The 11,935-nt window shown below is 30.4% G+C and overlaps 3 protein-coding genes across 5 annotated transcripts in view; all 3 read left to right on the top strand.

The window, feature by feature from the left end:
• LOC116847795 (mitochondrial amidoxime-reducing component 1-like) overlaps nucleotides 1-2,547 on the top strand; it is a 4,483-nt gene extending 1,936 nt beyond the window's left edge. The window contains exons 2-7 of the mRNA XM_032823182.1: nucleotides 696-810; nucleotides 899-1,106; nucleotides 1,217-1,477; nucleotides 1,558-1,693; nucleotides 1,874-2,091; nucleotides 2,260-2,547. Coding sequence (XP_032679073.1) covers nucleotides 696-810; nucleotides 899-1,106; nucleotides 1,217-1,477; nucleotides 1,558-1,693; nucleotides 1,874-2,091; nucleotides 2,260-2,371 — 1,050 coding nt within the window. The 3' untranslated portion in view covers nucleotides 2,372-2,547. The remainder of the gene's footprint in view (nucleotides 1-695; nucleotides 811-898; nucleotides 1,107-1,216; nucleotides 1,478-1,557; nucleotides 1,694-1,873; nucleotides 2,092-2,259) is intronic.
• A 768-nt stretch (nucleotides 2,548-3,315) lies between these two features.
• On the top strand, nucleotides 3,316-8,738 carry LOC116847793 (mitochondrial amidoxime-reducing component 1-like). 3 transcript variants are annotated; one of them, XM_032823176.1, is made up of 9 exons: nucleotides 3,316-3,433; nucleotides 3,524-3,914; nucleotides 4,420-4,546; nucleotides 4,650-4,857; nucleotides 4,974-5,225; nucleotides 5,306-5,441; nucleotides 6,447-6,655; nucleotides 6,852-6,994; nucleotides 8,692-8,738. In XM_032823176.1, the coding sequence occupies exons 2-9, from the start codon at nucleotides 3,894-3,896 to the stop codon at nucleotides 8,721-8,723; spliced, it is 1,128 nt and encodes a 375-aa protein (XP_032679067.1). In that variant the 5' UTR covers nucleotides 3,316-3,433; nucleotides 3,524-3,893; the 3' UTR covers nucleotides 8,724-8,738. The 3 variants fall into 3 exon arrangements, with proteins under 3 accessions (XP_032679067.1, XP_032679068.1, XP_032679069.1); XM_032823177.1 differs by lacking the exon at nucleotides 8,692-8,738 and adding an exon at nucleotides 7,116-8,310 and having other exon boundaries at nucleotides 3,317-3,433; XM_032823178.1 differs by having other exon boundaries at nucleotides 3,325-3,433; nucleotides 4,713-4,857.
• A 147-nt stretch (nucleotides 8,739-8,885) lies between these two features.
• The window catches only part of LOC116847794 (mitochondrial amidoxime reducing component 2-like), a 4,825-nt gene continuing 1,775 nt past the window's right edge, over nucleotides 8,886-11,935 (top strand). The window contains exons 1-6 of the mRNA XM_032823179.1: nucleotides 8,886-9,108; nucleotides 9,406-9,541; nucleotides 9,637-9,844; nucleotides 10,575-10,826; nucleotides 10,935-11,070; nucleotides 11,634-11,842. Coding sequence (XP_032679070.1) covers nucleotides 9,061-9,108; nucleotides 9,406-9,541; nucleotides 9,637-9,844; nucleotides 10,575-10,826; nucleotides 10,935-11,070; nucleotides 11,634-11,842 — 989 coding nt within the window. The 5' untranslated portion in view covers nucleotides 8,886-9,060. The remainder of the gene's footprint in view (nucleotides 9,109-9,405; nucleotides 9,542-9,636; nucleotides 9,845-10,574; nucleotides 10,827-10,934; nucleotides 11,071-11,633; nucleotides 11,843-11,935) is intronic.

Raw genomic sequence — 11,935 nt, forward strand, 5'->3', positions numbered from 1 at the left:
GAAGGTGGATCCTCTAAAGTAAATAATTACCATATTTTTTAATAAATAAATAATTAATTAAAATTATAAAATAAAATAATTAAATTCATTTATGTTTAAAAATTGTTTACATTTTAGAAAAAAGATAGTAGCGAATAATCTAATAATTATTATTCATAATATAAGTTACTTTTTCTTATTCTATGTGAAGAGAAAGGAATAATTCTATCCCAAGTAGCAAAATCACGTCAAAATGACGTCAAAAACTGGTCATAACTGGTCGATTGACGTCAAGTGACTAAATAATGGCGTCTTTAAGACGTCTTTTTTATGACGTCTTAATGATGTTTCTGTACAACGTATTAATGATGTTTCTGTACAACGTCTTAATGACGTATTATTGACGTTTAGAAACATCATTAAAACGTCATTAAGTCGTCTTAAAATATCGTTATCGATCTGTGACATTAGACCGTCATTTTAACGATATTTTTATGATATTTTTGGTCATTCTTTGATCATTTTTGGTCATGAAATGACCAGACGTCATTTTGACGTGAATCTGCTACCTGGGGCATCATATAATATTGAGAGGAAGCCGAAACATTGTGATAAAATATGAGAAAAAAAGGAGGGAATAAAAATTTCTTAAATTTTATATAAAGTAATGGATGACCTCTGAAGAATAACTCTTTTAATATATACTTAAAATGTAGCATAGAGTGAGTGCAATTACTTTCCGGCTAATGTCCCTGATGTCCTCCAAAAGTATTAAAAATACTAAAGATTACGAAGAGGAAATCACGGAGTACAAACTAATAAAAATCGAACGTAATATATATAATTGTAGTTGTGAAAAATATCTTTTAATGTTACTGTTGTGAAAAACATTTTTTGATGAATGCGTATGATGTTTTAGATCCCAAAAGTCGTATTTTTGCGAAACGCGAAATCATATATCCAATTATTTCCGAATTACCAGACCCAAGATGGATAAGAGTCGGCAATGTCACAAATTTATACATGTATCCACTAGTATCGGGCAAAGCATGCGACGTTGACGAATGTCAAATTACTTTTGATGAGATGTATATGTTCAAAAAAGGCGAATTAATAACATGGGACCGGTTAGTATGGAATTTAAATATTTGTTTTTTTTTTAAATTATTCACAATAATTTCTCTTATTATATAATAACCCAAAAAATAACGTTTAATTTTAAAACCTGTGCTATCAGATCATTTGTGGTGTATAATAAGAAAACCAAATGCATAATGACTATAAAAAGATTCCCGGAACTGCTTAAAGTGGGATTGTCGGTTAAAAATAATTACATAACATTAGAAACAGACAAAATGCCCACTTTATCTGTCAAATTAGAGAATATAGAGAATAATGAGTCTGTTAAGTGTTCTTATTCGTGCTGCAAGATGTATGACGTATTTCCAACATTCACTTGCGTCGATTGCGGCGACGAAGTCGCCAAATGGTTATGCAGGTACGCATTTAAAATTTTTAGATATGTACTGCAATATTTAATATCATCTGTACATTAGATACAAATGAAAAAATTTTCAGATTCTTGGACGATAAAAGCTCCGAACTACGTTTGGGGTATTCGATGAGTTTTGTCAATCCTTCGAGGATGTACTGGCAATCCTGGAACGGGCATGAATCGTTATTTATAGGAAATTTATGGAATGGACACAACTTGGTAATTTATATATTTGTATAAATTTTGCGTAAACTGTTAGTGTTGTGCCAAAGTCTACAAACTGCTTAATATTTTAGTAAAAAGTAATATACTAAAGATCTGTTCGCTGAATTTCCTTACCGTCATAATTTTGTAATTTTATATTTCTATCAAATAAATCAAGATATTGCTCCTTATTAGGGTCCGTTTATAAACATATTGCCCTTGGAGACATCCTCAACAAACCAGATATCACGAAAGAAAAAGCCTGACACATTCGAAATAGAGGATCAATACGGCATGGTTTATCCAACGATCACTATTTCTGCTTCAAAGCAGCACTTGGAGAGGAAATGGGAGTGGATCAAAATCGGCGATTTAATCGTCAAGGTTACACAACCGGCGATAATTAAAGGAAGGTAATGATATGCGTATATATTTATTTTGTATTCTTCTGCTTACACACCTGAAATCTTTTTAATATCGATTATACAAGTCAAAAGTACTCTTAATACTACTGAGAAATTTTGAGACTTTACGACAATAAAACCTTAATTGAATTTCTTTAACGTATGCTTTCTTTTCAGTAATAGGACATTCGATGAGAATGCGTTGTTATATGGATTGGGAGTTAATAGTAAACTGTATGAAGCTGGATATGTTAAAAAAAATGACGACATATACATTCATTTTCCCTGATATAAAGAAGAAGCAGAAATCATAAAAGGTGTGATTAAGAAAAGGAATAGTATTACTTAATGTGTTATTTCTAATATATTCTTAGTTTACGGTTTGTGCTAATTGTATTTTTACTCATATTTATCTCCTTATGGTGTTCCAAGATTTTTTATAAATAATAAAACATTTTGATAATATTTTCTGATGTTTTATTAAAAAGCCAGAAATCCTATTATTAAGATACCGATAGTTTTTGTATCATCATATTGATTATAATTTTTGAATGATATCTCGAATCAAATCTCTTTATATCATTATTTTTGTAGTATAGTCTATATATATTTTTATACAGAGCGCGCATACTTGGCGCCTTTTTCATCTTCTTTTTAAAAAAGATAAGTTTTATTGTATTGATTATAATGATCCTGAGAAATTTACTGAGGAAACAGAAAAATATTCTGCCAAATTGTGCTCCCGGCAATAATATTCTACGAGATGCGTAGTCTATATCAGCAGGGTTTCTCGCGCATATATAGGATAGCTTCCAATGAACATGCACGAGAAAGCAACTTTGCTGCTAACACTACGCTAGACTCAGCGTTCGAAACGTGACTTTTGGAAGTCGGAAAATTATTTTAAAGATTCTGAGAAAGTTATTGAGGGAACAGAGGAACATTCATTCAAATTGTATTCCAGACGATAATACTGAACAAAATATATTCGACCCCATTTTTGGAAACTCATATTTGAAAACTCGAAAATTAATTTAATGATTTTAAGAAATTTACTAATGTTCCTCATAGTAATGATGATAGTTATGGAAATGATATGTTATGTGAAATGATATGTGATAGTTATGGAATTATAATAACGATAATAATGATATTTACCTTAATAATGATAATGGAAATATTAAAAATTAATATACAACATAATATACATTATACACAAATTTCAGAATTATTGGCCATTTTACATTGAAAATACTGATACCATTTTGGCGATACAAATTTATCATCTCAATGTAAAACGTTATTTAATTCTTGCTACTATTAGAAGACGATCGAATTTAAACGTTTCACTGTAAGTAGCGCCACACATTTGATAATTATAATTATAATACAATTAATAAAATCTTATGACATCTTCTCAAGTATCAATCACGATTTGCAGCGAATTCATATTTCTAAGCTTATCTCCAAATGTACAGAAGCGTTTTCTCAGGACACGAACAGAGCATACTTCATAAAAACAATCCGAAACCTTAATACAAACGCGTCCCATTCTGAGACAAAGATAGAAGTAATAATAATAACATCACGTGCGCAGACGATCTCGACACGAACCGTTTCAGTATATCACAACTCGCTCAGTTAAAACGAATACACAATTCAAAGAGATCAGTAAACTCGGCAATCTCTATTCAAAAAGGATCTTATAGCAATTTTAATGCTACTACGTCTAACGTTAATATCATTTGTGCAATAAACAAGTGAACAGGAACAGAAATTGTTAAATGAGAGCAAGATTGACGAGATAAGTCATGAAGTCACACTTCATACAGGTAAATCATACTTCTTACTTATTATTTCTTCAATCCATTCGTACACTGAATAGGGACCAGACAAAAATTCAATTATGAGAAACAATATCTCGATTAACGCAAGTAAAGACATACCTAAACATTTGACTGCTTTAAAACTTGATTCAAATAACTGAGAAAAATTAATAAAATAGAAGTTTTTCACAAACTAAGTTTTTTTATTCACGTGCCTATTAAAACGGCTGACAAAATTTATTTATTTATTAAAATTTATTTATTATTATAAATTTATTTATTATAACAACCGATAGAGATCAATTCCGAATTCACAATTTAAACTTTCCTCGGAGTTATATCACGTTAATTAAGAATGCAACTTTTTTTCTCGAGATTTATTTAAATTATATAAATCAAAGAATTGCTTTTTTTTGAAGCAATAAAAATAATGTAGGGTAACTGTCAAAAGATATATCACAACAGAAATTTTTGAAGAATAACTTTTTTAACGAATTTATTTGAAATGCAGTATACACTGCTCGCAATTGCTTGCGGTATGACAAGCCTCATGTTCAGCGTGATTCTACAAAATAGACGACAGAAGATGAAAAAAATCAGACAAAACAAGTTACCGATAGTCCCATCTAAATTAGAAGGTAGTGTGTGCTTCAACAGTTATTAGAAAATAAAATTCACGTGGTAAAGTGGTTGTAGAGAATGTACTTATACTTTTACTTATGCACAAATTCGATACTTCAGATAGTGCAGAATATATTTCATTGAATCGTAAACGCAATTACCTAACTATTTCCCAATTACCAGCACCGAGATGGGTCAAAGTCGGTAAGGTTACAAATCTGTACGCATATCCATTAGTATCGGGCAAACCATGTGTCGTTGATGAGTGTCAAGTGAAATATGAGGGGATGTACATGTTTAAGAATGGCCAATTAATAAATTGGGATCGGTTAGTATAGAATTTGGATACATATTTCTTTAACAAACTATCAGTAATAGTTCATGGTGTTATATCGTAAATAACTCATCGAAATTAACGTTGAACTTTAAATCTTATGTTATCAGAGCATTTGTAGTATATAATATAGAGAGCAAGTGCATAATAACTAGTAATAATTTCCCGACACTACATGAAGTGGACTTGATGATCGAGAATAATTACATAATATTACAAGCCGCTCAGATGCCCACTTTAAGCATCAAGCTGAGAGACAATGAAATTGTCGAGTGTACTTATTGGTGTTGTGAGAAAATACAACCATTCCCAAAAATCGTTTGCACAGATTGTGGCGACGACGTGGCCCAATGGTTATCCAGGTACGTGTCCAGAAATCTCACGTATGTATTGAGGTATTTTATATAATATGTAAGTTAAATACGAGTGTTGTGATCTACAGATTTTTATGGGGAAAAGACTCCGGTTTACGTTTGGGACATGCAATCAATGCCGTCGGTTGTATGGGTATATACTGGCAACTTGTGCTCAGGAATTGCATATTGTATCAAAGAGTCAGACGAAATAAACACAGTTTGGTAATTGATTAAATAGTAGTAATACAATGATGATTAATATCGAAATGATTGTCAGAATAATCGCTGATAAATGAAACTATAATATTATAAACCATCTCGCGTCTTTAATCTCTCGAGAAAAAAATTCTCAGTTTCATAACTTACTTTAATTCGTTAGAAACTTATCCAGACAAACTTGTATAGACATATTATTCATATGGAGGAGATTAACTAATCTAGTGTAAGATATGTCTATATAAGAAGCATCCTTTTACTACGCTACGCATGAATGTATTTTATTCATGATTATTTCCTTACACATATGCAATGTATGATTATGCAAGTTTGTGTTAGTTATACGGTCGAAAAAACGCAAAAGTAAAAGATATATGTATCTCAAGTTACATTTATTCACTGTATTTTTAGTAATTAAATTGTTAGTTAAGCTGTTCTACAATTAATGGAAATCAATACAATATAGTGAATATATTAAATGATAATGATAGTCCCTTGCTATTTCTTCGATCTCAAATATATTTGAATATATTTCCTTATAATTAAATATATCTTGCTCGTTATTTTATCGGTATTTATATGAGTAAACTGTCGCACACAAATCTATAGAACGCTTAATATGTTAATCAAAATCACTATACTAGAAATATTCTTGAGATGTTCTTTGAGTGAACCCGAGTTGAAATTTTAGTTCTACTTTGGAGAACTTTCTACTGAGCTTTCTAATATCTATATATTCTGAAGGATCGGTGTATGTGTAATATATATTGAAACTGAAATCTTACTTAGCGCCTCTAAATAACAGAAAACGCACTTGTTACTTGTAGGTTCTAAAGAGAATCTCTTGGCAAAGCTAGTAGATTAAATAAAATCAAAAGACGTTGTTATAGATTTTAGAGTATAAAAATAGGTGTTAAATCGGATATAAAGCAGGATCAAAATTTTGACTCGAGAATATCATATCATAATATCGAAATGTTATGTCAAATAAATCAACAAGTTTCTTTTCAGAAACCATTCATAGATATATTACACAGCATATTAATATCGCCGACATCATATAATAACACATATGAAATGTTGAGATTATTTGAACCAGACGAGATGATTTGTCCAAACGTCGTTATTTTAATTTCAAATTTATATACGGCGGAAAAGTGGGAGTGGATCAAGATTGGCGGTATAATCATTAAGAATACTCAACCGTTTGTTGAACTAAGGTAATCATACATGTGTCATTATTTCAATTTTTCTTATGCATTTGCTTGTACGCGAGAGGAATAAAAACCTGGAATCTGTTTAGTATCGATTGTGCGCGAATCGAAAATATTCTTAACAGATTTTCAGTCCTTGCAGCATTTGCAATGAAATCTTAATTGAAGTTTTTTAATATATATACTGTTCTCTTTGATTTAGAAAAAGTTCAATGGACAATAAATTACTTGGGTTGGGAGTTAATTGCGAACTGTATCTTCTTGGACGTGTTAAATTAGGTGACAACGTATACCTTCACATTCCCGACAATGATTTAATGGAAGACCAAAGTCCCAGGAAAAAAAGTAAGTGTAGTTAACGCGTTGCGCCAAATATATTACATAGTTTTCGGTTTATAGTAATCGTTTTTACTTTCTCTTTATGGTGTGTCAAAATTTCACGTGGATTATACGATATTTTCTAAAGTGTCATCTGAGATCTGGAAATTCTAACATCAAGATGTCGTAATAGCAGTAATTTTTGTATTACATATGATTTTAATTTAACAAGTGTGATATCACGCATAGATTTCGCGTGTACCATCCCCGCAATCAGATGTGCGTATGATGCATTGATTAATTATCTGTTATTGATGTAATTCTAGAATTTGATTTTTGTGGCTCAGCTGATTTCATTTTTCGATTTCTTAAAGCACTATGTATGCCATAGCAATCAATGTGCGAAGACGAAGTCTGAAGAAACCGAAAAATAGAAATAGCTAATCTGTTAATATAAATAACAAATAACGAACAGATCCATGCATATCGTACAAAAATAGGTACTTACGAATCTGAATGTGCGATAAGAAATTAAATTAGTAAATTTAATCATTTATAATTCAAAAAATTTCGAATTTTCATGTCAAGATTTCCGACTCGGCTTAAACAGCAAAATTCAATTTACTATTGAAGTATTGTAAATACTTCTAGATCATTTTGTATCGTAAATCAATTTTTAATAGTTCACGTTTGATATTTACACAGTTGACATATTTTAACACACAATGTAAATAGATTATTAGTATTTTCTAATCGTACGCATTTTTATTTATCGATATTAACGTATAGTTATCACAGTAACGGATTGCCATTTTGATCTATCGTTTTCTCTTTCTTCTTTAAATAATTAATAAATAATAAATTAATAATGCGTACAATTAGGAAATTTTAATAAGCTAATTGTATTACATACTGAAGATGTTATGAGCTGTTCTGTATAATGTGTTATCATCAAACAAGTGAGTTTATGTTTATGTTAATTTTATTATTGAGCGCATGGCACATAGAAATAAAACAGAAGCAATAAAATTTAAGCAATAAGTAAATTAATTAATCACATTAAATTAATTATTCACGAGAATAATCAAGAACTGAAGACTATCATGTCGAAATTTCAATAATAATTATAATTGACCAAGTCGCTTCTTACTTAAATCTTGTTACTCATATTTTTCTATATGCCACGGCCATACCGTTATATTATGTTATTATTTCATGTTATATTATGTTATTATATATTCTATTCTATATTCTAATATTTTCCAGTTCTTACGACGTTTTTATCTTTTGCAGTTTGTTTTGGACATATTAACATATAATAAAACAATGTTTTTGTTGTGAAATTAAATGTCTTATTAAATACTTCGTATTAAACTTCTTTTATACTTGAAAGAGATTTCTTTTGAATTGCTCCGCGCGACATCTCTGTCCTATCCATAATAAGGCGTGTAAACACATTACTGCCTCGTTTCTACGTACGATGTTCTAAAACTGTTGTCTCGATGTAAGCCATTGCGTATCATTACCAACAATACGGTCAAGACCAATATGTTATATCATTACAATCAAGATTAAACATTTTAGCAAACATTGAGCAAATATATATATATATATATATATATATATATATATATATATATATATATATATATATATATATTTGATAATCATAGTCGTGATATACAATTAACAAAATCTTATTATATTTTCTCAATTATTAATAGCGGTTTTCAGTGAGTTTATATTTCCCGGTTGATCTTCGGAAGATACTGAAACCATGAGTAATTGAGTCGTCTCAGCATACGAACAGCAAACTTTGCAAAAAAGATCAACAAACATGAACGCTTTCAACCCGTTATTACGGAGAGCGATACAGATATATGAGTAACAATAATAAGAATAACGTTACGTATAGACAATTCCGGTACAAACGGCTTCAGTATACCGCAAGAACTCGCTTAGTGGAAAAGGTGTGTACGATCGAAGGACAGATCAGTGAAATCAAATCGTAGAAGAGTCGTATAGCAGTTGTTTGTCGTAACAAACAGTTTGAGGCAAATCAATTTATTGCTGACAAGAAAATAAATTTAAATATGTCAGCGTTATTAATAACACAAATTATGAATATACGCATCGTCAAGGTAAAGTATATTTCTGTCTTATTATTTCTTCAGGCTATTCATACATATTATATCCAAATGTGACCTATCAGAACGGCTAATAAGAGTACTTGCTACACAATTCGAAAAATCAATTCCGAATTCTCAAATTGAACTGTCTACGTATGTTAATTGCGAATATGACTTTTCTGAAGATTAAGCTATATAAATGCGATCGGAGCAGTACTAAATACAAAATAATTATCAAAAGGCATGTAGCATATTGTGCGAGAAACTTTTTAGGAATAATTTTCTTAATGGATATATTCCAAAACACAGAGTTCAGTAGTCGTCCTTATTTGCGGTTTAACGACTCTCACGTTCAAAGTGATACAACATAAAAAAAAGAAATACGAGGCAAATTTCAAGGAGGAAAAAGTAAAGCCGCAAGTGCAAACCGTGTGCAAAATAGAAGGTATGGTTTGTGTTTTGCAAATTATAAAAAAATAAATGACATGGAGACGATTTTGGAGAATGTATTTTTTTATGCACACGAATTAAATATTTCAGATTCCGCAAAACAAAAACCACTGAAAAAACAAAATGACCAACTGTTTATTCCCCAATTACCAGCTCCGAATTGGGTCAAGGTCGGTAAGATCCAAAAGTTGTACGCATATCCGTTGATTTCGGGCAATGAATATAGCGTTGACGAATGTGAAGTAAAATTGGATGGGATGCACATGATTGAGAATGGCATAAAAATGAAGTGGGACAGGTTAGTGCGTAATTCGAATATTTATTTTCTTAACAACTTATATCTCCGGTACCATCGAATGCGCATATTGTGTTTGCAGCTATAATGTTCGATAATATAAATTGTTCAACATTTAACGTAATAGATTCGCGTAACCGTAATTAAAAGACCTCAACTACAGTTAAAAGAACGTAACTACTCATGATTTTACGACAGATAATTGACTTCGCGATTAATAAAACGAGAAGTCCAAAAAATATCGTTCTTTGTGAGTAAAAATTAAAATTCACCATCAATTAAAATATATCAATTACAACTGATTGTTGTAATACATGTAGCGTAAGAAAAGACAGAACCAGCTAGTCAATGAAAATTGATTTTGGAAAAATTGATAACTAATGCATAGAGTTCGTGCGAAAGCTTTGCTTTTGAGTATGCAAAATTCACGCGGTATCATTAGTAAACTTTAATCGCTTATAACTCAAAAACAACCCTGACTACCTCTGATATTTTCGGATTAGGATTTTCTATTCTAATTAAATCCCAGAATACACCACGAAAGTATTATACAATAATTTGCGGACAATAAGCCTGTACAATAAGAAAGATACGGTAAAGTAAGATATTGATATAAAATTTAGTTTACTAATGCGCTTGGATGAACACATGAAATTTCCGATAAGTGTAACTCTTGCTACATCACAGTCTAACGACCAACGAGTAACGACCAACTTTTACTTTATGCCATTAGATCATTTGTAGTGTTCGATGACCTGACCAAATATGTAATTACCTCTAAAATATACTCGGCACTGAGTAAGGTAAGCTTATTTATTGAGGAAAATTGCATAATACTACAAGCACCAAATATGCCCAGCTTATGCAGCGAGCTAACCAACAAAGAAATCATCACGTGTGATTATTGGTGTGGCAACGGAATAATAACAACTCCCAAACTAATTTGTATAGATTGTGGTAACGAAGCTGCTGAATGGCTATCTAAGTGCGTTTCCGTCAAAATTTCATGTGTGCTATACATGATACTTTATATTGTATATATTGTTGTACATATATATATGCGCATTATATACACGAATGACGTAATTTACAGATTTTTAAAAGGGCAAGAAGGTAATGTACGTTTAGGATATATTACAAATTCCTTACATGTAATGAATACATATTGGCACCATTGGGCAAGAGATTGCATATTGTATCGAAAAGCCACGCAGAATAACAAGAGTTTGGTAATTAACATGACTGATTAATACGTCGAATGTCGTGGTGATCGCTAGTGAACAGAATCATATTACCACATTTAGTTACAAGTATTATAAAATATAAGTAGTTGCATCCAAAAGAGAAATTAGTTGCACGACTTATAGATAGTGGGTGAAACAAAGTAAAAGATATATATATATATATATATATATATATATATATATATATATCTAATCAGTTACTTTTATTTACCGTATCTTTAGTAATTTAATCGTCAGTTGTGAGTTTTCAATCAACGGAAATCAGCGCAACAGACGACGTATTAAATAGAGTTACGAGTGTCCCTTTTTGATTTTAAATATATGTTTGAATATTATATATTTTTTATATTATTTGAGTATATATTTTTTGCTAGTATCACGGTATTTATAATTAAACTGTCAATTTTGCGCAAAAATCTACGAATCTACGAATTTTATCTCTTAGTAAAAATCAATTTACTTGAGATATGTTAACTGAGTTAATTATATTATATATCGAAATATTATATATTTTTTTCATTAAATGAATTTAAGTTTCTACTTTTCAGAGCCCATTTGTAAATATATTAAATAGTGTGTTAGTAACGGAAAAACCGTACGAGAGAATATCTGAAAAATTGAAAACGGTTGAACAGGGCATGAAGTATTGCCCAAACATCGTCATCTCGACTGCAAATCACAATATTGAGAAAGTATGGGAATGGATTAAGATTGGCAATGTGATCATCAAGAATGTCTTACCGCAAATGGGATTAAAGTAATCATATGTCGTATTATTACATTCCTCTTATATATATATATATATATATATATATATATATATATATATATATATATATATATATATATA

The sequence above is a fragment of the Odontomachus brunneus genome, unplaced genomic scaffold (genome assembly GCF_010583005.1).
Source record: "Odontomachus brunneus isolate Ranch 3 - 2012 unplaced genomic scaffold, Obru_v1 Obru_scaffold_083, whole genome shotgun sequence".
Lineage (NCBI taxonomy): Eukaryota > Metazoa > Arthropoda > Insecta > Hymenoptera > Formicidae > Odontomachus > Odontomachus brunneus.